The 26,382-nt window shown below is 42.6% G+C and overlaps 1 protein-coding gene across 1 annotated transcript in view; it reads left to right on the top strand.

Annotated features, from left to right (window-relative positions):
• Positions 1 to 26,382, top strand: part of FNDC3B (fibronectin type III domain containing 3B) — a 182,380-nt gene that overhangs the window by 86,073 nt on the left and 69,925 nt on the right. Inside the window, exons 4-6 of the mRNA XM_033069139.1 lie at positions 3,538 to 3,614; positions 12,168 to 12,411; positions 13,332 to 13,616. Coding sequence (XP_032925030.1) covers positions 3,538 to 3,614; positions 12,168 to 12,411; positions 13,332 to 13,616 — 606 coding nt within the window. The remainder of the gene's footprint in view (positions 1 to 3,537; positions 3,615 to 12,167; positions 12,412 to 13,331; positions 13,617 to 26,382) is intronic.

Raw genomic sequence — 26,382 nt, 5'->3', positions numbered from 1 at the left:
AGTAGGTGTTTGGGAAGAGGAGGAAAGGCTCAGATTGGAGTGTCAAGGTGTTAATTAGCTCTGCCACTATATAGGAATGAGTTGCTTCTTTTACTCATTCAACATTTTATTCTGTTAAATATTACCATGTTAGAAATAGGAAAACTGTGTTCTGCCAGCTGGGGACAAGTGGGGTCTGTCCCCTGCCTGGCCAGGTGGACACTGGTGCCTCCAGCCTGGTGCCTCCTGCTCTTCCTCTTCTTTCAGAGGAGGGGGAACAATTTCCTTGCACCTGCATTGTGGACAGGGCAGCCCTCCAGGAGCAGAGATGTGCTCTATTCCTGGGAAAGGAGCTCGGTGTGGAATTTGGCCACTGGCTTTGTCAGCAGAGGTGGCCAAGCACTGCTGGCTCCGTTTCATCAGGAACTCAGCAGATAATCTGCATTTGTTAACAGGTTTGCAAAATACTCCAGGGAGCTCACTTCAGTGTGCAGCATCTCTGATGGGATGGATGGACATTTTCTCATTTAAAATAAACTTTCTATTGAACCATGAGCTTCAATTAAAATTTACAAAGTTGTGATTCCCAAGAGTTGTATTTTACTTCCATCCATCCTGTGAATACAAGCAGCTGAGGAACACCCTCCTCTAAGCTTCTGCTTTTTAACAGGTCAAAACTATTTCCAATAACAAAAAATACTGAAAAAAAACCCCAACCCCAAAACCAAACAAACAAAATTCAAGCCAAACAAAATGTATGGTATTGTTTTAGTGTTAATTAGGGAATGGTTTGATAACAAGAAGAGTCTTTAATAATTGCTGGGACTTGTTGAGAGGGGGAGGGGGGGTCTTTATTTTGCTACCACTTGAAGTTGTTTTGATACCATTGATGAGAGGAATGCAATAATGTGTGCTAAAGTCATTTGGCTAACCCTGAAATCAAAGCACTGGAAACAAAATCTAGCTGCAAATCACCAGGCTGTCAGTCTTTTAAAACTTGTTATCCCAATGACTTTAACAGTTTGTGGGTCATATGCAAGGTTAAGACTCATCTTGCACAGTGCACGTTCTGATGATAAAACACAATATTACCTTTTTTTTTTTTTTTTCGAGTGGAAGTGTTACAGTCAACAGTATCAGTGTGGGAGTTTGATTTCTTCCTGCTAGTAGATCACTACTCCATATGAGCAGCTGGCACAAGGTTTGGAGGGACAGATATGAGGCATGCCAGAAAAGTGCTGCTTGTTTGTTGTGTATATATGTCTGCTCTCTATGTAGGAACTCCAAAACTGTTCCATTTTTAAGTTTATTACCAAACCAGAGTAGTTATTTTTTGGTGAGGGGCTGAAACAAATTATGCATAAAGCTTCATTCTACTGAGCAATATTTATGTGCAGTATTTAAATTATTGTCGATTTAAAGGGTGAACTTTGGATTTTTAGACTTATATCAACAATTTTTCTTGAAGTTTTTTGAGTTCGAGGAATCACTGACAATGAATGTGTCACATAACTGTTAACTATTCATGTTACATATTTTCAAGCAAGGTTTTCTGTCCTGAAAAACTGAACAGTTCTTGATAATCCAGTGTGGATTAAATCCTGAAAACAGCATCATTGCATTTTCACAATATCAACCTTTACCTTTTATGTACTTTATGTCCAACTTACTGTGGAGCAAAACTTGGCAGTGTGTACAGACCAAAGTGGATTCAGAGAGAAATAAAAAAAATCAAAAGAAGTTTGCAGAGATTTTTATTGATTGGGAAAACATATTTATTCAAACAATATTTCTGTTCTGAACCAATTGTCACTTCATATTTTTGATGGATTTAAATAAAGCCATTTCGATGGCAGCTCCTTCCCAATAATCACTTACTGTTCAGGCTGAATTTTTTCCATTGCCACTAAAATTGTTGGCTGTCTGGGGAGAAAAATATTGTTGTCAAGGCCATAGGGTAAGAGAGAAATCCATATGAGCTGAATAATAAGTAGTAACTTTTTTCCCCTTACTGGCCCTGTGTAGGTAAAGTTGTTAAGTGTAGGAAAATATGAAGTCCAGCAAAACAAGATCCAAAATATTTAAATTTAAGCTTCAGAGTTCCCATTTGCCTTTTACACTTGATGGTGGTTTACCATATTTGAAATCTAGATGTGAGTAGTAAAAGCTGTAGGGGCTGGTTATACTGTAAATAACTGGATAGAGAAAACAAACCGAGATAAGAGGAGGTAAAAATAACTCTGATGGATTCCTGTATGTAACTTGGATTTTGGGAGGTGAGAAATTCTGCTGATTGTACAGAAACAGCAGGAGTGTAAAAATGCAGATGGATAGGGAATGACTGCTAATTTAATGTGCACTGGTTTTGCTGATATCAGACAACAGACTGTGACTCAGTTTGTTGTTGGAGATTTCATTAGATTAGTCTAAATTTTAGGAGCAGTCACTCCTACAGGCCATTGCATCCCATCTGTGCCTGAAGTGCTTCATATGTTTTAGTGTTCAGCTTCCTTTCCTAGAATGTGATATGGTTTGGAGATGTTGGATGGCTTCTCCATCAGAGAAGGTGATGGAATTACCTTTTGTGTTGTCAGTCAAAGCTGAAATTCAATTTGCAGTGACAAGGAGCTGAGTCCTGCTGAGCTCCTCTCAAGAGTTTGACAATAGGGGCAAATGGGCTAATTAACAGTTCAGTGTCAGATTTTAATATGTAATAAGGAAGGAATGAAATTAATTTTTCTTTTCCAAGCAGTAAACTCTGATGGCAAACATCTGTCTGATGTTTGGGGGGTTTGTTTTACTGACTGCTGCATGTGTTGTTCCTGAAGTTAATGGGTGAATCAATGAGCAGTTGAGAGAACTATTTCCATTTTATCTAGACACTTTCTTTTAGCTGTGAGGCTCCATTTCCAGAAGCACAGTGGTTATGGCACTCACTTTGTTGTACTTGTACTCAGTGCCTCAAAATGGAACTTGCATGTTCAGGGCTGGATTTCAGAGTGGAAACCATAAGCTTCTTGCTTGTATAACCACATTCCAAGGTTAGTCTGAATAGCTGAGATAATGAATTTGGTCTTTGTGCATTCTTAAATAGATAGATAGTTTTTCACATATGTGACTTTTTTTTGCTACAATTGGACGCTTTCCTTGGGAGCTGCCTAATTCCAGGCTGCACAGTTTCTGCTTTGTTCCCTGCTCCAATGTCTTTGACAAGAATAACTTAAACAGAGTTCAATATAGGAATTGTGGGCTGCTAAAGGACATATTGTGTTACTGCTTAATGCTGTATAAGTTGATCAGTGGGTAATATAAAGTCTATGTTCTAGCTGTTTTATGGTGAAAATATTATTTCAGCAGAATATATGGTAAAGTCATTGAACAATGATCTTATTCTCAGAATGATGGCACAAGGCATTTTCCATATACCAGAAATTAGTGGGGCTGCTCATTTTGTTATTGCAGGCTTCAAAAATAAAGTTATTTTTAACCTTTTCTAAGCAATTATGCTATTTTTTTAACTGAAAAAGAGCTGATATCTTATTACTCTCTTTCTATTAGGACCAGCAGAGGTTCCCATGATGTCACCCAATGGATCCATTCCCCCTATTCATGTGCCTCCTGGTTATATCTCACAGGTATGCTTCTTGAAGAATTAAAATAATAAAAATTTTAAAATGTAAAAGCAAAAGCATTGGTGCACATGGAGAAGTCTACTTGGTTGAAGTTTAATGTGGAAGTTTTAACAAAAATAATAATACACATCTTCATGCTTGTGCTCCTGACTGATAATACCACCCACATTTGCACAAGTGACCAGGGATGTGCACCTTCACACCCTGATATTTGTAGTAGATTTGGGGTCTGAGCACCAGCAAAAGCTCTGCACACAGGCTGAGCCTGTAAATACAACTTGTGTGGTTTGTGGGAGGGGCAGAAGTCCTTGATGTTGGGTAATGCCTCAAGTCCTTGTGTGACAATCACCAGGGGCAGGAGACCGTGGAAGTGAGAGAAGGAACCACTGTAGCTATAAAATATGCAGCTGGTCCTTGCTATCTTCCCAGCACAAATCCTGCAGCATACCTAGAGCTGGGGGTTTTGGTGTGTTTTCAAGAATAAATGTGATTTAACTATCTAGTTATGGAAAAAATGGAAAAGGTTTCGCAAAGCTGTTTGGTTTTGGAACTCCTGAACAGCTACTGCTCTTCTGTGTAAATAACTGCAGATTACCAGTCTGTTCCTTCCATCTTCTGCAAAATTTAGACTCCTTCTGAGGTAAGGGGGAAAAAAAAACCCTATAAGATTGATATAAGGCATAACAACTGTGAACAATACAATAAACCCAATAATTTCACTTTGATTGAGACCTAGACGAAAAGCTTCCTTAAAAGTGCACTAAGTATTTAAAATACCCTTGATGGATAGTGTTAGAACTTTTGATAGATATGGTTTGGCATCTTGTTAAGCAGAAAATAGATGATGTCCTGGAGTCTCTTCCCCTCCCCAGGAAACATGTGAGCTTGTGTAATTCTGAAAAATCGTGGATGGCGTCATACTTAAATCCCACAAAATACTGCAATCACTCTGTGGTATTTTGACTTCTGAACAGAGTGAAAACACACTTCCAGTAAGGGGGAATTAGTTAGCCAGCCTCAGAGAGAGGGCAGGATGTCAGGGTGGTCCCTCCTGCTCCTCAGTCCTTCCCAAGGGGAGTGGTTGGAGTTTTGAGACAGCATTTGCTGCTTAATGCTCCTCACGGGCTCACCTAATTTAATAAACTGGCCCATATCATGCAGAGGTTTATCTAAAGATTTATTCTCCCTTTGAAATAACTTTAACACCTTTTTAATATTAAAATGTTTATGCCTCTCCACCTCTGTGCTGAGATAAATGGCTTTGGGTATAATTGGAATGCTTTCTAAACCAGAGGGATGAAAGTCTTCCAGCTGTATCTCTGAGCTCAGTTCTTCTGTACAGCTTTTTGTGGGGCACCATAATAATTCCACTAAAGAGGCCTTTAAGTAGTTTCTTAACCAGAAAAAAATCCAACCAAAAACCCTCTTCTGAAGCAGTTTTTCCAGGGAGCTGGAAATACGTTGTAAAGTTTTAGGGGGAAACTCTGTATTTGGCACTTTTCTGCAGTGGAATGTGTGTTCTGTTCTGTGGTGAGTGAGCCTCCTGCCTTTCAGGCTGCTTCATATTAAATAGTAGTTGAAAGTCTGTAGTAATGAAATTAGCTTTTTGTTGTAATCAACATCTCTGCCTTGTTTGCTCTTGCTTTTGTCTATTGCTTCATAGTTAAAGCTCAGTATTTTATGATAAACAATTAGAACATAACTTAAATTTAACATGGAGGCCATAAAGCAAATTAATGCACTCTGGGACATGAAGCAAGCTAGATTTGATTTTTGGTTTGATTTGTCCCCAAAGTGTACATCTAAGAGTCAGGCAGAAAGCAATACCCCTGCAGAGAAGCAACAGTGCCTATTAAAAAAAGGCATGAAATCTTATTTCCATTTTGTTATGCCAAGCCTGTGTGAGCTGTGTTAGCCCTGAATATTACATGAGTTATCGAATGATTGCAACCCTGGATTAACGTGGTGCTTCATCACCTCTCAGGAAAAATTGGCAGCAGGATGTGAGCCCTGCAAGGTCAGCCCCACTGGAAGCAGCACAAACACAGATTCTGTTTCTAGACTTCAAGGACCATGTTAATAATTGTGACTAGAAGCTGGTTTTGTTGATATTAAGGAGATGTTCCCAATGATGGGGCTTAGCCAGGGCAGGAAATGATCCAGGAAAATAATAGAAAACAAATACACACCACCAGTTCAAATCTTTCATGCTATGGTTTTGCTCTCAAAAGACCAGCTCTTCAAAGAGCCAGTATTTTGCATTATCTTTTCAGCAGACAAACCTCTGTGCCCCTTTGGCAGATATGAGCTATCAGATCAGGGTTCATGTCCTGCAATTCTCTGTGGGCTAAGGGTTAGTTAAATACAGACAAGAGGAGAAGTTCCTTGCTGTGCTCTTGGTGGACAATATCTCTGCTGTAAAAGTTGGTTGTGGAAGGTGACATGGCAGAGCAATCTGCATTAAATCTGTGTGATGCCAACTTTTTTTGCCTTCAGCTGTTAAATGAAATTAAGGATGTGGAGGCTAAGGTGTTAAATTTGGGGGCAACCTTAGGGGTTGTTATTCCTGCTTTTCAGTGTATGTCTGGGAGGAGAGAAGGAGGGTTTGAAGTGTTGTTATCAGGAGAGCTAGAAAAATGAAAATATCAAAAAGCAGGATCATTAACTTGTTTGTTTAGTGCTGCTGGCTGAGGACTGCTCTCTCTGAAATAAATCTGGAGCAATTCCACTTGAATTTGAGAAGTTACTTGTCTATTACTTGTAGTTGGACATGAAAATTTGGCATGAAACGCCACTTTTGATTTTATATACAGGTTTATTAACATGAGCTCTCTGCCACAGATATTTTAAGACTAAAGAAAAAATTTACTGGTTGGACCATGAGGTGCACATGTGTTGAAAAGCCTCCTTTGGCCATGAGGGTTTCTGTGGTCTGAAGTGTTCAATCTGAGCCATGGTCCTGCAGTTCAATATTCCTGCACCAAGCACATGGCATTTGACAGAGCTAAAGCATAACTTCTGGCAAGAGAAATATCTTTAAATGACATTTAAAATGGTAGAAAATTTATCCTGTCCTTGAAAACCAGGATTTTGGTCCTGGGTGCATCCTGTCCCCTAAGAGAGGTGTTCTCCAAAAGCATGTTTGGCTAGCATCAGGTTTTAGTGACAATCTCCTTGTTTTTGTGTGGCTCACTGCTGACAGAGGTGCTCTGGCTGTTTTGTAGACTGCAGTCAATCAAGGCATCTTTTAACAGAATAAACCTCATTAAAACTTTGAATACAAGGAAGGTTGTGCAGATCTCATATGGAGCAAGCCATGAAGTGATGATCCTTTGTATCCCAACATGCTTGCCAGCATTCTAGATATTTATCTATTTTCCACATTGAAGGTGTAGATTTAATTTGGTGTTTGATTTAATACTGATGGATTCTAAAGATAGTGATGCAAACTTGCCATGACTGGCTTGAACTCGGATTGGCATCTTTAAGAAATTAAATTAATAAATAAAATGTTGACATCCAAGTGCCTTGTGGATGAGCTCATTCTGGGCTGTTTTTGGGTACAGATTGATTTATGAATGAAGTTTCAAATTAGTTTATGAAGTTCAAATTAGTTATGAAGTACTGGTTGCTGTCCACCCAGTGGCATGCTCCAGATGAATCTAGCACATTGAATTTAAAGTGAAATAAAGGTTGTTTGGGGGTTTTTTGTAAGTAAGTGGAAATTACTTGCATCTTACCATATAAATTCATACAGTAAGAGTATGTTACAGAATGAGGGTGATACAATTTACCTGTGCACAATTACCATGCCATTTTCTGTAGAGTGTAATATTAAATTTAAGTGGAGAAAAATGAGGCAACATGGAGCAGTGTGATGTACTTTGAATATGTGAATTATCTCTAGTTACTACAGTGATATCTGCACTGGAAAACAAATAACATTTAAAATGCCATTCCCAAAATGTGGCAAGCAATGGGGGAGGCAGTTTTATTGTGTGTGAGTAATGTTAACCCAGACTGCCCTGAAAGATCATCACCTACCTCACATAGCAATTAAGCTCCCTAAAATATGGGAAAAAACCCACACAGAACTATGCTATAATAGTATTGTTATTGAGGTGGCATGCCATTTGCACCAGCAAGCACAAAAAATACCAACAAAAGACAATTTACCTACTAACTGTTTGAAAAAAACCCACAAAATAATGAAAGTTTATCTCTGAGCTCCAAATGACCAGAGATATTTGTTTTCTCTAAATATAAAGTGCTAAAATTAGTAAAAGCAATTACTTTTAATATTCCAGTTGCACCTAGAGACCTCAAGAGGGATTAGGATTTTGTTGATTCTTGGCACTGAAGTAGAGACAGTTCAGCAGTGTGTTTCCAGATGAATTTGTGATCTTTGGGACAAATAGTTTTAAGCAGATACAAAGAACTGCAGATTTCTCCTTAAAATAGCAAAGTTGAACCTCTCTGTGAAGTTACGTTTTTTTCATTCATGGATCAAAGCTGATTTTATTTATCTTTGATGAACTGAACCTTGTCTCCCAGAATGGCACTACTACAATCTACTCACTGCAGGTTTTACAGATCAAGGGATATCTCTCCAGTTTTTATTGCTACCTAATGCATATAACACATAAATCACATTACCAGCTTTGATTTGTTAAGGACAGAATAATTTAAAGATTGTATGTGTACAGCTTCAGAAATGTACATGCATATCAATAATTCCTAGTTTAGAGAGAAAATGCCCTGTAGGATTGGGAAATAAAGTGGGTTTTGCAAGGTCTCCTGTGTTTTTGTGCTCATTTGTAATGTATGCACACAGCATAACAAAAATGCTGTTGGCGTTCATGGCCTGGGAGGAAACAAATAAAAGAGATTAATGCCTTGGCTTTTTGACTGAAGTAATTTGGAAGGCTGGCTTATCCTCTGAGTTGGACTAGTTGGTGGTTGTAGGTTCCTCCCAACTGAAGTTTTCTATTCTGTTCCCTCATCTCTGGCTTCTCTGAGTCCTGTTGATATTTTATAGCTTCATCTAGCAGGGTAATTTCATCAAAAAGGTCTTTGACAGGACTCTGAGCTTTCCTCCCTGCTTTATAGATGATAATTCAGGAAGCTGAGTCCTAATAATTTAAAATATGGTTTACATTATGTGCTGCTCAGTGTACAAGCTTTCTGTCTAAATCTGTTCCTTAATATATTCATCTTTCATCAGAGCACAAAAGGCTTATGTAGCTGGTCTAGATGGAGAGATAAGAGCTTGGAGCTGACTTAGAGGCTTGGACTAGTTAAAGCCACGATGAAAACCTCTCACATCAGGATGTAGGAACTTGCTCTCTCAATTAAGTTACTGCATAATCTGAGTCTGAGAGTTAAATCCAGCATTTTTGGGCATAGTCCTAGATAAGTAGTTCTGTTTTTCAAACATGTGCTGAACGGAAAAGGATTTCCCCCTTATCCAGGTTTCAGAGTGCAGGTTTGAGACCTGGCAGCAGGATAAGAGATGCTGTGGAGCAGAACCAGTAGCAGAGATGGGAAGCCTGAAAATGCAGCAGTTGAAAGGATGTGATAATCTAAATCTGAGGTTCAGCTGTCTTTTGAGGACTCTGTAAAGTCTTTGAAATTTAAAGCTGGTAGCTGACAAACTGCTAGTGGAAGTCATAAATTTTGAGGGTAGGATCAAGTATGTTAAGCCAAACAATTACTATTTTGGTTACTCAGCAAGCAACACATTACAAGTTACAAGTTGAATGAATTAACTTTCTATAGAAAATTGTCTTCTGTAGAGGCCAGCCAAGCCACAGAAATTGTCCTGGTCACATCCCATAGCTAACAGGCATAAATGCACATAGCCTGAGGGCACACATGGCCTGGGGGAGGATTGGGTCAGCTACTCCTAGGTGAATTTTCCCCTGTGATGCCTTGCTCAGCTGTTGCCTGAGGCAAGAGCTGGTGTTTGGTAGAGCAGTTCTGCTGTGGGCATTGCCCCTGGGCAGGGCTGGTGCTGTGTGGCACAGTGGCACAGACAACCTGTGCCTTTGCTCCAGGGTACAGATTTTAATTTGTGGTTTAAAGACATTGGGATGTGATGAGAGCCACTGGAGTGTAGGAAACCCACAGCAGAGTCTCTTCTGCTGATGCTGCTGAGGACGGATAACTCCAGATAATGCTCTGGGAATCAGCTGAGAGTGGCAGCATCTTGCAGCAGGTGCCTTTGGTGCATGTTCACTCATCTCATACAACATATTCATCACAGATACTGCTCCATCTGTGTGCCATCAGTCAGTTTAGAGAAAATGGGGCTTTCAACAACCTGTTTTGTTGTCTGAAATTAAATTATACTTCCTTCATGCCAGCATACAGAGTCAGAGGGATAGTAATTGTTCTTACGTGGTTGTATTTATTACAGTAGTTTCACGAATACAAGCCGCACGGATTATAAGCCGCACCCCCGGTGCCTCGACAATGTTGCTGTCTTTGTCAATAGATAAGCCGCACCCCGAATATTAGCCGCACTTTCGTTCGTCGCGAGAATCCGTGCGCAGCTTTCACAAATTGGCCAATTAGTAAGAGGATCGCGGAATAGCGGGCTTTACTGGCTCGGGGCGGGGCCAGGCAGGCTCGGCCCGCTCATGGTTGCCGACGGGGCCGGGTGGCCCAGCTCAGCGCCACGGCTCGGCGGGGCTGGCCGGGTGGTGCTGCCGCCGCCGCCGGGCTCGCTGGCCCCCCTCTCCCGTCAGCACCGCCCCGCTGCCGCGTTCGCTCGCCCGGCTGGCAGGGCTGCCGCCGCCGGGCTCGCCGCCCGCCCCGCTGCCGCTTTCGCTCGCCCCGCGCCGCGCCTCGCGAGCGCCGCGCCCGCCCCGCGCCGCGCCCGCCCCGCGGCGCTTTCGCGGCTCGCGGTTCGCGGCTCACGGCGGCGCTTTCGCGGTTCGCGGTTCGCGGCTCGCGGTTCGCGGCTCGCGGCTCGCGGTTCGCGGCTCGCGGTTCGCGGCTCGCGGCTCGCGGTTCGCGGCTCGCGGTTCGCGGCTCGCGGCTCGCGGCTCACGGCGGCGCTTTCGCGGCTCGCGGTTTGCGGCTCGCAGTTCGCGGCTCGCGGCTCGCGGCTCGCGGCTCGCGGCTCGCGGCTCGCGGTTCGCGGCTCACGGCGGCGCTTTCGCGGCTCGCGGTTCGCGGTTCGCGGCGAGCGGCGAGCGGCGGCGCTTTCGCGGCGAGCGGCGAGCGGCGGCGCTTTCGCGAGCGCCGCTTTCGCTCGCCCCGCCGGCAGGGCTGCCGCCGCCGCCACCAGGCTCGCCGGCCGCCCCCTCCCGTCTGCACCGCCGCCGCGTTTCCTCGCCCTGGCCGGCACTGCAGGCCCCCGCACCGCCGGGCTCCCCCACGCTGCTGGCCCCGATTATGCTGGGCTTCCCCCGCTGCCAGGCAGCCCCACCCGCCGGCCTTCCTGCTTCTGCCATGCTCCCCTGCACTGCTAGCCCCAGTTCTCCCGGGCTCCCCCGCCCTGCTGGCTCAGGCTCCGCCGCCCGCCCCCGACACTGCTGGCCCCGCCTCTGCCAGGCTTTCCCACCTCTGCCGGGGCCGGCCGGGCTCCAGCTTGGCTTGGGGCTGCCGCGGGCTCTCACTTCCGTGTTGGCAGCTTTTAGAATTTTGTTAATAGATTAGCCGCCCCGGAATATTAGCCGCACTTCCGGGTTTCCACCAAAATTTTGGTCAAATTGGTGCGGCTTGTATTCGTGAAATTACTGTAATTTAAGAAATGGCAGTTTTTTGAATGAGCTTCAAGAAAAGTTTGGTTCCTAAGTCTGGATTGAGATTTGGCTGGTTCTCCAGAAATACAACTCTGGAAAAATTATAACCTGAATAACATTTTTCAGCCTAAGCACATTTCCACCTTCCTACATCTGTTTTTACATGCTTTGACTGTGGTGTTAGGGGCCAAGTTATGCAAATCCCAGAGCTGATTTGTGTGGATGTATAGACCAGCTCTGAAACAGAAACAAACCCTCTGCCCTATGATTTGTCCTGAGCAGCTACCTGCTATGAAGAGAGCAGCTCCTTTGCAAATGTAAAGGCCAGCACAGCAGGTTCCTGCAGAGTACATGTCAGTGTGCACACGGCCTCTCCACAATAGCACTGCCAGCTGCTTTCCAAAGTGTTACCAGCTCCATTCTCAGGGCACTGTCAAAATCTGTGGTAGAAATTTTATGGGCAGAATATGAGATCAGTCCCAATGAGGATGCTTATTTTGGTGCTTTGTGTTCCTTTTTCAATTGTTTTCCTCCCTAAATGCAGGTCATTTATTCTGTCCCTTAACCCACATAGTTATCCCCAGCAGAGTACAGCTCCCAGCGATTAGTGTGGATATCTGAGTCTGCAGGAAAAGCCACATCACCACCGCGGTTATTTCTGCTGATATTAATTTTAGAATTGTGTTTATTCCTGAAGCTAAACCCAAGGAGCAGCTGATTGCCAGTGGGAGGACAGGCTGTGAGCAGTGCTGTTTCAGAGGTGTGCCTGGTTCAGGTGCTGCCTGACGTGCTCCTTTCTCTGCAGGTGATAGAGGACAGCACGGGCGTGCGGAGGGTGGTGGTGACGCCGCAGTCTCCGGAGTGTTTCCCTCCCAGCTACCCCTCGGCCATCTCACCAACCCATCACCTGCCCCCCTACCTGACACACCATCCCCACTTCATCCACAACTCCCACACAGCGTTTTACCCTCCTGTCACTGGACCTGGGGACATGCCACCACAGTTTTTCCCGCAGCATCATCTTCCCCCGACAATATATGGAGAACAAGGTGAGCTGGGACTGACGTTTCACACTTGTGTTCAGCAAGGTTTAGGGGCTGGGGGAACCAAGAGTGGGAATGAAGTGGAGAATTCACAAAGCTTTATTACTAGGATGAAGCCTCCTATAATATCCTTAGTGAAGGGCTGTAACCATCTTGAGTATCCATTTTTATTTTGCCAACAAAGAAAAAACTGTTTTGGGCATGATATTTTGTGCTTCACACTCAAAGTGAAGCACAAAAAAGGATTAAATTATATAAAAAATCAGAAATACTGTGATCCCTGCAAGCTAACCTGCCTTAGATTAAGAAAGAGTCATCCTTGGAGGGGGAAGTGGGGATTGTATTAAATGAAGTGTATCTGAAGAGTGTGCATGATATTTATGATAATTCTCAAGCTTCTTTCAGATAGTTTTAATTCCCAAAGCTTCAACTTTGTTGCACTTCTCTCCTTAGGCAGCACAACTGACACAATTCTAAAGTCTGTTTATACTAGGAAATTAAATTGCATGTGATCCAGGGTTGGCAATTTGAAACCAGCAAATCTCACCTTGTTCTGTCCAGTCAGGCCCTGAGGAAAAAAAATGCTAAATTGCTCTGAATTTATGAAGGCTTTTTCCAAAGGATCAGTTATGTCTGGACTTCTGCTTGAAATCTGTGTCCCTGAAGCACAAAGACATAAAAGGAGGGGAAAAACATCACCTTAATAGTGATATTTTACACACTCATCCAAACTAAAATTCTGTCATCAAAAGAGCACAGTTAATACAAAATAGGGTTGCAGAAAAGGGTCTTCTTTTTAAAAATCTCCAGAAACAACTGGAGCAATTTCATTTGGAGCTGACCAGAAATTTGAATTTCTGGTAAAAATAAAACCCTCGGTGATTTTTGTTGCTCCGAGTTAACGCGGGTGAACCGTTCCGTTTCAGAAATCATACCACTATATGGGATGTCCAGCTACATCACCAGGGAAGATCAGTACAGCAAACCACAGCACAAAAAGCTCAAGGACAGGCAGATTGACCGCCAGAACCGCCTGAACAGCCCTCCCTCCTCCATCTACAAGAGCCATATAGGCAGCTGCACGACGGTGTACAATGGGTACGCCAAGAGCCACAACGGGGCGAGCAGCGGCGGCGGCGGAGCCCCAGCCCTGAAGAAACCTGAGCGCAGAGCAAGGAGCAGCCCAAAGTCAAATGAGCAAGACCCACACGGTAAAAAGAGGGTTTTATTTATTTTTAATTCCTTTTTATTGCACCTTTCCAGCTTGTGACCTCCTCTGTATGGATCCAGCGGCCGTGCCAAGAAACGCTCCCACCCACACGTTAATGCGCTGCGAACGTAAATCCAAACGCTGGGCTTGCTGGGCTGGGTTTGTTTTGTAAGGTGAACCCAGTGCCTCCCCATCTTTTGTGCCTGCTCCCTTGGCAGATGCAGCATCGTTCTCTTTTTTATCTGTTGGAAGCAGAAATGCATTTTATGGGCGAGGTCTTGGTTTTATTTTGCTTTTCAGAGAGGCATCTTGGCACATTACAAAAATATTCATGGACAATTAAGCTATAACCAATGTCTGACTACTAGGAACCACTATTTTGCATATTCTGGGTTAATCTGGTGAGGTTATTAGAAAGTTTGGAGGTGATGACTGAAAAACCAAGGTTTTTTAATATGAAAATTCAGTGAAAACAAGATTAGTTTGAAAACAAAACTGAAGAAATTTTTTAATTAGCTGTTGGAAACAGTAGTCAAATAAATCTGGCTACTTTTGAAATAATTTTCTTTGCCATTTAAAAATTTACAACTTTAGATGAACAACCCAATGCTTTACTGTAATCAAATCTCATTTATCACAAACCATTCTGCACACAGCCAGTTCTATCTAGATTTAGTTTAGTAACTTGTTATAATCCCTTATACCTGCCTGCTTGTCTCTTTGCTGACTGCTACAGCAGCAGCTGCCTGAACAAAATTTGATGTAGAAACCAAAACAGCATCTCCAGGATATTCATAATGTAGCACACTGAAATATCTTGAGTTAATTTATGCATAAAGCATAGATTTTCCATTATCTATCTATAATGTATATTTGTATGGCTCTAAACTTTACCTAAGAAACTGAAAGAAATAGTTGTGAAAATTAAATGTATCAGTAGACAAAGAGAGGGGAAAAAATGCTGCTGGCATGGTAAGGAATGAGGATTTGCAGGCGTGGTTCAGGGTCTTTAGAATTAGCAAGGAGCTGCATTTGGGAATGCTGTAATCCAAGAAAATGAATCACTGCATTAGATTTTCTCCTTATTTCTTGCCAATCAGCTTATGCAAACTTTAATATTCTTATTTATGTTTAGATATTTATTTGAGTTGGAATGCATGGGGTGTTTGAAGCACATGTGTGAAAGACCTGGAAAAAAGTATAATCTTACAATATTGGTTCAGTGGATACTGAGTCAGCCTGGCTGATCACTTCTGAAATAATCTAGAAATTATTTAAAAGCATCTTGTCTCAGGGTTTCCTGCTACTCTTGTGTTTGTCTAATTCGTTGCCTGGTCTGCTGTGCTGCAGCTGAAGAGCACGAGCGCTTTTAAAATGCCAAGAAAATCAGTGGAGTCAAGGCTACAGCACGTCCAGTCTTGTCAGCCAGAGAATGCCTTCAGACTGGGAGCAGCAAGGGATGGAGTCCTGCCCCAGCTGGGGAAAAGTCCCTAACAGGAGGCTGTGCAAAAAAGCATCCCTTCTCCCACCCTCCTGCCTTCTAAAATCAAGTTCTGCATCTTCACTTGCCAGTGGCAGCCCTGGAGAAGTGTCAGCTGCTCTGCAGCAAGTCCAGGGCCAAAGCAGGAATAAGAGAATTTCTTTCATATTAAAAGAAAAAAAAGAGATACTGTGGATTCAGATGTGAGGTTTTTGACCTCAGTATGTTATTATAGTCATACATGTAAGCTCACATGCAAATTTCTGCAGAAAGGTCACAGAGGTTTCTCAAAGGCTCTCATCTAGCAGCTCCCTAAAATAAATTCCCATTTAATATTTACATGCTTCTAATCATATCTGTCACTTTATGTTTATCTTTTCTGTTTCTTCTTTAATGGTTTGGGGATTTATTGATGAGTACCTGACTAACCTGGCCATACAGGTAATTAGGGTAAGAATTTATAGCAATCTGGGCACAGTTGCTAATTTGACTTATGCTGCTAAACAGACAGTTTTTAGAATAGCCAGAAAAAATGAATCTGTCAGAAGCAACAAGTAGCAAAGGGGCTTAATCTTACAGATTGTCTGGATGTCTATCTGTTCAAGCCTGCTAATAGTTAAAAACTTGATGGTGCTGTGTGGCTGCTTCCAAAATTGCAGAATAGCTTGGAAAACCTATTTTTAGGTACATAAATATATAAAAATGTGCATGTATATGTATAAAACTTGTGGAGAAATCTTTCTTTAGAAAACCACTTAACCAAAACACTCTTTAGGAGGGGAGTAGGAATGTATGAATTTGCAGTAAAACTTGGAGTAAGCGAAGGAGAGCTGGAGCTGAGGGCTTTGTTTGTGTGAATTTTTAATTGGGATTGTGATATGCTTCACAGCCTGGAAGGCTGTGGAAAATGATATTTCCTATCTGGCTGTGGGGCGTGTGTGCTCCTGCAGTGGAGCTGGCTTCTTTTGGGTGTTTGGATGATGGAGCAGTCCCAGGATCCAGCTGCTGGCGAGGGAGGGGCTTTAGGAGCCCCGGACACAGCTGGAGCAGCAGAGAACAGCAGAGTCAGTGCACAGTGCTACAGCCTGGCAGTGATTGCTGTCCTTGGGGATTGGGCTGGCTGAGGCCAGGTTTGGGAGCTCACCAGGGACACCCAGAAATCCCAGCTGATGCTCAGAGAGGCAGTTGGAGTGTCTGCTTTCATCAGCAGAGAAAGGGATGTTTGTGGGGGGAGTTTCTGTTCTTGGACCTGCTGCCCCTGTGCTGAAGGTGGTGCTTGTCCTGCTCCTTGTTTCTTGGTAGTGATTTCTCTGAGGGGTGTGTTCTCCTTCCTTAGCACACCCACTCTGCTGTGGCTGAGGTTATTACAGTGCTGCAGGAATGATAAGGGGGCTGGAACACCTTCCTTATCAGCACAGCCTGAGAGGGCTGAGCCTGGACAAGGGGGGGACCTTAGAGCCCCTGAAGAGGGTTCAAGAGAGCTGGAGAGGGACTTTTGACAGGGGCATGGGGTGACAGGACAGGGCAGATGGCTTTAAACTGAAAGGGGGCATACCTTCCTTCCCAAGATGGGATATTGGGAAGGAGTTCTTCCCTGTGAGGGTGGGCATGCCCTGGCACAGGATACCCAGAGAAGCTGTGGCTGGTTCTGGATCCCTGGGAACATCCAAGGCCAGGTTGGATGGGGCTGGGAGCAACTTGGGATAGTGGAAGATGTCCCTGCTTGTGGCAAGGGCTGGAATGAGAAGATCTTTAAGGTCCAACCCAAACCATTCATGAGCGCAATACTAAAATGTCCAGTGTTCAATGCAAGGACAATTCAACACTTTTCCCTGAAAAAACACGGTACGTGTGATTTAATTTAAAAATGTATTTTGCCATCTAAATCTATTCTATCTAAGGTATCATTTCATATATTATGCCCATGAAATTTGAGTAAATGCTCAAGGAAAATTCTGCCACATATCAATAACTTCCAGGTTCCCTCCAATATTAAAAGAAGGAGGGGTTCCCCAAAAAATCTTCATCACCACTGGTAGAAGAAATGGAGTTATAGATCATCAGTTGTGAATGTTATAAGTACTGAAATTAGGAAAATTACTCTGGAGTACTTTTTGTGCAGTCAGCTCTCCAGTTATGGATCCAGCTTGTGCACCTCTTTGCTCTGTACAACATGATGGTACATTAAAAATAAGTTGGTGCTTCTATAACACACCCTTATCCGAGGGTGGTTCTATAACATAGCAACATCCTCTTTTTATAGGAAATTTAAAGTTTCAGATTTGGTTTATGAATGCAATTCTGACCTTTCCATTAACTGCACCATGCTGTGTTGGGTGGTGTACTTGTAAATAAAGATTTCTAGGAAACAGGCTGTTTCAAGGCAAAAAAAAAGGGGGAACTGCTTATAATTGACTGAAAAATTAGCAATTCTTCTGAGTGTTTCTGGTAGGATGATGGATGGTGTCTTGTACAGGTAGAAGGCTTGGAGGTATGATGCTGGGATTCTGATTTAAAATCCATATTGGAGCTTTTCCACAGAGCTGTTTCAAAAACTGAATGGGAGAGGAGGGAGCAGGGTTGGGTTTTTTTGTGGGTTGGGGTTTTTTTTTCTGTAAAGGAGCCTTGCCATGTAAAAGGAGCTGTAAGCGGAAATCCTGTCCCATTCATGCTGTCCTTTATGAATTTCAGTCTGAGTCACTTCCTTCTCATGCACTCAGTGGCTCCCTTCTTGGTCATGCAGTGATCTGGTAGTTCAAAAAGTTCTGTGTGTGGCTGCAAGTACTGTGGGAACATAAGCAGTTTTGAGCACTCTGACAATGCTTTTGCCTATTTTCTTATAAAACATCTTTTTCTTTCCTCTCTTCGAATGAGGATTTTTATTTTTTTTTAAGTCCTTACTGAAGCTTGAAGAGCTCAAGACAGCCAAAACTAAAACCCTTTCAATGGGTAGAAGTGGGAAGGGGGCTGGATTGTTGCGTGCATCCTGTGCAGAGCTGGGTGGGAGCTGGGAGTTGGGTGCCAGAACAAACAGACCCAGCCTGGGCAGGGAGTGGCTCCAGCCCGGTCGCGTGTGCCTTTGTGGAAGCGTTCCTGAAGAAGTTTTTGTCCTCATTTGAGATCTGGCTTTGGATCAGGGGCCCTTCCTGCCCAGGAGTGTGATGAAGATGATGCTGAGGAGAAGCCTGAATGTGTCCCAGCACTGCTCCTGGCTCCTCCAGCAGCGTCCAGACCTGCCAGGCACCAGGGAGGGTCGAGTCCTGCCCAGTCCTTTGGGTGCCCCCTCACTGACCTGTTCTGTGAACTCATCCAGCTCAGTTTTGAAAAGCACACTTGCTTTCCCAGTGTGCGCTGACTTTGGTGTGCACTTCACTGCTCTGAGCTGCTGCTTTCTTGCTCGTGGTGCTGATGTGCTTTTACACGTGGAGAAGGCAGGAAGAAGCATTAGAATCAATTAATAGTTCAAAGAGTTGTTGTAGATTGTTGACAGATTATTGTCATGTGTGTACAAGCCTCAGAGTTGTTGCATTTCTATTATGGAGGTTTTGTAAATCTTTGTGCACTGAAGCAGGCTCCAGCTACCCTGAAAGGTGAAAACCATGGCTTCAAATTCCTGCTACTTGGAGTTCCTCAGGAGATATGGGTAGCTCTGTGTGCTCATTTCTTTGAGGGAAACGCATTAGGAATACACAGAAAATGGGCTTGGCAAGCCTTCCTGACAATGGTGGTTTTAATTTGAAAGCATTTCAAAATAAGTGCTTAACTTGGCAAAGCAGAAGTTGTGAGGTGCAGAAGTGCTCTCAGGTATCCCTGGGTGGGATGTGCTCTGCAAGCTGCTAGTAAGTGATGCAGAGTGGGTGACGTATGAGAAACCAGAGCTGAGGCATTCTTGGTACAGCCCCATCCTGTTCTCTCTGAATCCTCCATCTAACATTTAAATACACTTAGGAAAAACGTGGGGTTTTTCCTATATTTGTTTAACTGTATCAAGTTGTTGTTTTAATCCAGAGTTGAAGGTAAATTATAGGAGCTGTGATTCAGTGCAGACAGGAACCAAAGTTCCTCTTCTTACTCATTCTAGATCCTGTCAATTCTTTTCTATTTTGGTCCTGAATCCATTTTGTTTATTGAGTCATACATTCATCTGTTCCTGTATATCCTATAGATTTAAAAGCTTAAAAGAGTAGTTTCATCACTTTTGGTCCATATAAGCAAAGTGGCTGAGAAACACTGGCAATGCATGTAAATTTTATGTTCTTTTAGCCAGGAACTGATGATCTGGTACTTACTAACAGACATTTGTTATACCAATGTAGAAATGTTCCACAGACAAAATTGGTCATAAATGCTTTTCCTGCTGTCATACAAAATACCCCTGTGTTAAATGCAGCTTTTCTGGTGTCCCTAAATGTATTTGTTTCTATAAAATAAGGAGTTTCAATAAGATGGTCTCCTGAAAACAACCTGTCAAAACTGACACAGTGATTTTATTAATAGCATTGAAAAAAACACATGGAAGAGTAAAATACCTCTGTCAGATTAAGTGAATTTGAGTATTATACAAAATAATGCAACGTGAAACATAATATTTAGTGGAACCAGAGAAGAGTTGAATTTTGAGAGCATAGATCAGCATCATACATGAAATCTAAATGGTGTTACTGTTCCTATTGCATTTTTTAATAGTTTTAGCCATTAATGCTACTTGTCTGAATTCTTCAGACTTATATCTCATTAGAAAAAGATTGTGTGCTTTGTGCTGTTTTCCTGTAAGTGTTAATGCATGAGAGGAAATAGGATGCATTAATTAGGGCATAGTCTGAACTTGAGAAACCAGTGTTAATTTGCGACACCCAGAATTTCCAGTGTGATATTTTTGTGCCTTGACCTTATCTCCCACATCATGACTGAGCTTGTGCTTTTGTTTGTTTCTATTTGGAAATATGCCTGATCTTCAACAGCCTTTCTTTGGTATTTTCTCTGAAATAATTGGCTGTGAATTGCTCATTTAGGCAGTAAACAAAGTGGTTATGGGTGTCAGATACACCTTTGTGTACCAGCTTGAACTCCATTAGCTGGGCCACACAGATTCTCACCAAATAATTTTTTTGCCTAATCGTCACGTAAAATAACCACTTAAGTGAGCTTTATATAGACTGATGGCTGTATTAGAAACATATTGCAGGGTTCAGGTAGAGTACATTCCCAAGTTCATGTCAGTCTGTGTGCCTGTAAGAATTTATCCAGATCAGGCTTAATTTGTGACTTTGCTTTAGCAAAAAGAATGGCTAAAATGTTTATCCAGCATCACTGAAATACCCTCTGTTGAGGGGAAAAACAAATCTGTTTCCTGTTCTGTCTTGAAGCTTAACTTATAGTATGGGGGCTTTGATGGAGAAGGGTGAAAACTAAATATCACAAATGGTGCTGGAAAGCAGCTCCATGCCCAGAGCACTCCCTGCCTCTGCCATAGCTTTGCCCAGTCCCAAACCCAGCAGTGGTTTGCTTTGAGCTGCCTGTGGCTGCTTCCTTCTCAGGCATCTTGACCAACTCTTTCCCAGAAGTTGCCTGTGTGCAGATAATTTCCAGGAATTTGCAAGCCTGTGAAATCTTGTCTGCATGTGACCTGTCACAGGCAGGGAGATAATCTTGCTGGGTCCATACTGCAAGAACAAACCCAAAGTTTATGGGGAGCCTGGATGCCATGGCAGTCCCAGCTTCTTTCACACCACCCTGCTTTGTTAGCACAGAGTCCTACCAGCTGGGGAGGGCTGAGACAGGGAGAGAAGAGATAGACTCTATTTTTATGCACTCATTTTGAAAGACTAGAGAACCAGCTTCAAAACTTCAGCACCAGAAGTTGTAGATGAGAAATTTTCTCCATCAGCTAAGTGGGAGCATCTCCTAATTTAATTTCACAATGTTCTCCCATCATTAATATCTCATTTTTAAAGGTGAATGGAAATGCCTCAAACTTGCTTTTGTTCTAACTTTTTGTACCTGAAAATGCAAAGAGAGCACCAGGGCAGTGTGGATACAAATGATCCAGCGTGGTTATGAGGTGCTCTGAGTTTCATGGTCTGGGTTTCATGGCTCTGAGCCATCCATGGGACAGGATGGGTCACCACAGTTCTGGTTACGTTTTTCAGTCTCATCACAGCAGTTGTGACAAAATAAATATCTTCAGAAGCTCCCTAATCTTCCTAAGTGTGCTAACTACAGGAAACACAGCTCAAAGTCCACTGAGGAACATGTAGGGCATATATAGTAAAGAACTGGGAGAATTTGGCTCCATGGTTCTGGTTTGACCTTCTTAGGGCTTATGAGCCCTTTTGGCAGTGGCTGGTGTTTTACCTCAAAGCTGTTTTCCCCAGTCCTGTTCAGTTTCTGTAGGTTCTGCTGTTTTTATTCTCATCTGCTTTATCCCTCCCTTGCCTCATTCTGCCAGGATCTCCTTGGCAGGCCGAGGTGGATAAGCTGTCTGCTCCATCATTTATCAGGAAGTCAGTGCTAAGTGATGTAAGGCACAACCTCTTCCCCCAGAGGATCTTCATATTATCTCAAGAATTTGCAGCTTCTGCTGCAACTGACAGTCAAATCCAGAAGACTGAAATCTGAACCTTTTTCCTAGGAGTTTACATAATTTATGGATACCCACCCAGCAGAAAAAAAAAAAAAAATCATACAAAGTACATTTTCATCCTACTTAAATGCTCACTGATTAAATGCCTGAGACAGGGAGAAGAGTTACACCAAGATCTCAGAGCTTCAGAGCAAGATAAGCAGTGTATCCTCACCACTCAGGAGGAGATAACATGGACCACCAACAAGGGAAGGGAATGTGTTTCCCTAATTTGGCAATATCTGGGACATTGAGCCAAAAGGGAGAGGGTATTTATAGGGAAGAGGTAGAACATTTCCTCCCTCCAGACTATAAAAAATAAAATGCATTTAAGTCTAATGATTTAATGAACAACACTTACTTGTGTAGCCAGATGTTCTGAACAATGTCCATCTGTATTTCCAGCTGGATTTGCAAAGGTGGTGAAATTAAATTTCATGTCCTCCTGAAGTTAATGGGATTTGTTTACTGAACTCCTAGGCTGTGCTTCAAACCCCATTGGTTACTCTTCCTTTTCTGAGGGAGGGTGGAATTTGATTTCTGAAGTTTCTTTGACTTTCAGTATATTTGCTTTTAAGGGCAGGAAGAATCTTAATGCAGGGTGATGCTTTGAGTGTTGCAGTTAACAGAAAGGATAAACACTGTTCTAAAATGAAGCAGCCATTTCAATTTTCTCCAAGGTTTATTATAAAAGATTTTGTCCAAAAGCTTGAGTTTGGGTTTTGTGTTGTTTTTTTTCCCCCTCCAAGAAGCTGTGCTTAGAAGCAGCTGCTTTGATTTACTGTGATTCATGTGACTTATGCCTGAATTTCATCTCGGCAATGAAATCCAGAATGAGCTGAAATTCCTGTAGCTTTGTTGAATCCTTCCCAGCAAGCAGTAATCAGGTGGATATTTCTGTGAAATATTTTTAATATTTAAATATTTTCTTGGTGGTGAAGCTGGTTGTGCCAATACCCAAGATCACATTTTGCCCTTGTCCCATACAGGACTGCACATTGCCCATGCACTTCTTTCAGCTCACTGCAGGAAGTTGGTACAGGCATAAGTCAGTTTTTTTTAAACATTCTTGAGCTCCTTCTTCCCATCTCAAGCATGAGAGGGCACAGATAAGATTACATCAGCTTTTTTAACTTCTGCATTTCAGAAATTTTGCCCCCAGTATAAAGATTAAATGTTCTGTTTAATATCCTTCTGGCTTATATAGTCATAGTTCATCCTTCAGACATGACTGCAAAACAATTTAGGCTGGGATTGCCTGAGTCAGTTGATTGTCATCTGTCATGAGGAAGATGGTTTATTTCTGTTCTGCTGTCAATCTGTAGGTGTTTGGGTTGATTTAAAGAAGGGAGGGGAAGCTCTTTGCCTTCCCCATCTCTGAGCTGTGGTGCCTGGGCTGAGTGGAAAGAGAAAAATGTTATTTGGTTTCTGGGATTACTGTGATCTCCTCCACCACTCATTGCAATTTCATTGTATCATACTTTTCATCTGGAAAAATAGGTCAGTAATTTACATGGGTAACAGAAGAGCTTAGGTTGGGGTTCATTCAAAGAACGTTGTGACTGCAGCCCCTCACTAGGTTGCCATGAAAAATCTTTGCCTTTCTAACACCATGATTTGGAATAGTTGTATTTAAAAAAAAAAAAACCCAATTTTTTTTCCTGTGGAATCTAACATCTTTTAAAGACATGCAGATAGTATGAGTAGTACACAGAAATACAATTTCTGCTTTAATGTAAATGCTTAGACAAAAATCATAAACAGGGAAAAGAAAATATCCTGTTTTAGGGCAAGTTTTCCCTGCTTAATTTCTCATAGAGGATGAATAGCTTGTTTTGCTCTGACTGTTCTTGAGAATGAAATAGTGGTTTTTGCTAAAACCCAGCATCCCAAAGCACTTTGCATTGCCCACCATGAAATCTGAAGAAGACTTTTCTTCTTTGATTCGAGCGAGGCTGAGAAGTTGTGGCTGAGGGCAAAATTTGACCTGCAATTATTTTCTTAAAATCTTTTTAGTTCATGATGGGTTCTGCTGTGCCTCTGCACTGGGGAAGTGCTCTGCTGCCTTCCTATTGTTGTAGCAAACTCAGTGGCTTCGTGAGGTTCACTGCCAAGGAAGTTGTTAATTTTGGCTGAGGTGCTCTGTTTAATCCCCAGCAAGTTTGGAACTCCTATGGAGTCTGTTTTGGCTGTGCTGTGTGATTATTTTTCTGTGCAAATATGCAGTTCTGCAGGTTATTTTGCTAGTTTGGTGTTTGATCAGGAAAATGCTCTTATTGTGTAATAGGCAGATTAGCAAAGGGTTTCATGGCCAGAATTGCCTATGGTCATATTTTTGAATGTCAAGAAGAAGTAAGTTTTATTTTGTGTTCAATACTGGTGCCATTGTCCCCCTACACTGGGGATGGTATTTCAAAGAAAAAATATTTCCTGATTGGCATGTGGCAGCAGACACAGGATTTTAAAGGCCAGAATGGTGCAGTGGTGACTTGTCACTCTGTTCATTAGGGATTGTGCTTTCCACCTCGGTTCTTGGAGAGTGCAGGACTCACCTCTGCCCCAGCAGGGACACTCAAGAGTGACAAAGCCACGCCTGTGGCTGGATGCAGTGGAACTGTCCATGATCCAGTTGGGAAGAGCAGATGAATCCTGGGTGCTGTCAGAGTTGTGCTTTTTGTCAGTGCAAGGAGGAGCTGTGAGCCTCTGTTCACTGTGTGTTCATGATGCTCAGGCTCCTGCTTTGCCTGGCTGTGACAGGTGCCGGGACTGAAGGGAACCTTTTCTTTTGGAGAGGAAATCTGTCTGTAAATGCCAGATGGTGTAATTTCATGGCTGGTGTCAGACATCATTTTGAGCCAGTTTCACATTTTAATGAGCATGGATATCTCAGCCATGCTGCTGACCATCCCCTGAGCTGGGGAAACCTTGGAGTTTCTATGGCCATGTCACCTGGGGTGCTGGTGACAGCAAGGTGCAGCTCTGCAGAACCTTGGCTGCGTTCCTCAGCCTGGAGAATAACCCCTGAGTGTGGCAAAGGCTGCACAGACAGTCGCAGGAAATGAGGAGAAATGAGAAGGATGAAGCATGAAGCAACACAGAAATAAATGGAAGGAATTAAGTGTGAGGAAATTCCATGCATCCCAATTCTGAGGAGTGTTAAGAACATCACTGTTCCTAGGAAAAGGTTAGTGTTTGTTGGCACAGTTTGTACTGAGAACAAAACATCAGCCTTCTACCTGGAAACTGGGAGTTAGGAGCTCCAGGAAAGTTTTAGGAGGGATTTTCAGTCTTTTTCCAATACTTGACCAAAAGATGGAGGGGTGGACACTGCTTGCTTGGTTCATCTGCAAAGCTTTTATTGTCTTCCCAACCCCAGAAAGTGTGTGAACTGCTGTAACAGAATAGAAAAAGGGAAGCTGCCAAAAATAAAAAAGATTTTGACCCAGAAAATAAGCTAAAGCAGGACAAAATGATGAAAATAGAGTGCTCCAAGAGAAGGTCCTGTGTGTTAGTGGTTTGTTGTTCCAGCAGATTCAACTTGGGCTTCCTCTGTTTGTGTGGGTTATGTCATTGTTTGATTTGGTGTTCCTTCAAACCCAGGCAGCTGCAGCATCCACAGTGCAGTGCCTCTGTTATCTGCTTTGGGAGATGTACAAAGCGCTCGCTCGAGATGTCAGATGTGTGTGATGGAGATGGGGGGTTGCTGTATTTTACTAAGAAAGCCCTTTTCTGCCTTCTAATGGACCAACTGTGTGTTCACAGTAGGAATTCACTCAGATCTCCAGCCAGTAAAGTAGGAGTTGTTTTTGCTGTCTTCCAGCAGTAGCAGCGAAGAAGCAGAGAAAAACAAACCCAACATGTCACTTACGCTCCGTTTGTCCCTTGCATCCAGCCTTTTATTTCCCTTGCTGGTTGCTGCTGATCTTATTTTCCTTCCTCCACCCCAATGAAAAACAATACAATATACAATATTGGGGGACAGGGAGGATTGGTTCCCCTTACATTTATTTTGAAAACACTTTTTAGGTAACTTCATTATGAACATCTGAATGCTTCCACATCAGATCCTGATCCATGTGATAGTAAGTGCCTTTGGTTAAAGGATGAGCTGTGAATTTGTACTCCAGGTATTTTGGAGTGTCCTGTCCCATGGACAGTAGGATACTGAAGCAGTCAAGATGCAACTGCCAAGTCAGTATGGCCAGGACATCTCTTCAGCATGGGGCTAAAATTCATTAAACTCAGTGGTGTGGAGGCAATGCACTTCAGTTATCCTTTACTTTATTGTCCCAGTGAATCAGGATTACTAGAGCCTGATTTTAGATGTGAAAATGTACCTTTCTGGATTTTATGCAGGAGTTTTTTTTCTTTTTTTCTTTTTTTTTGTTGGTGTTTGTGGTTTTTTGGTGGGTTTTGTTCTTTTTTTGTTTTTTGCTTTTTTGTTTGTTTTGTTTCTTTGCTATCTATGTATGATTTGGTCTTCAAGGATAAATAATGAAGGATAAGCTCCTAGACATTAATTAAGGTAAGCTAGCAGGAAAAATCAGATAGCAACAGTGGGAAGGCACTTAGGAATGGAAAACTTGTGATACACTTGTGCATGGCAATTTTTAAAGAATTAGAACATGTTTTAACAATTGTATCTAAAGTTGGATAAGATCAATC

This window comes from Catharus ustulatus, chromosome 10, assembly GCF_009819885.2.
Source record: "Catharus ustulatus isolate bCatUst1 chromosome 10, bCatUst1.pri.v2, whole genome shotgun sequence".
Lineage (NCBI taxonomy): Eukaryota > Metazoa > Chordata > Aves > Passeriformes > Turdidae > Catharus > Catharus ustulatus.
Note: the sequence above shows the minus strand (reverse complement) of the source record. Positions and strands in the feature narration are given on the sequence as shown.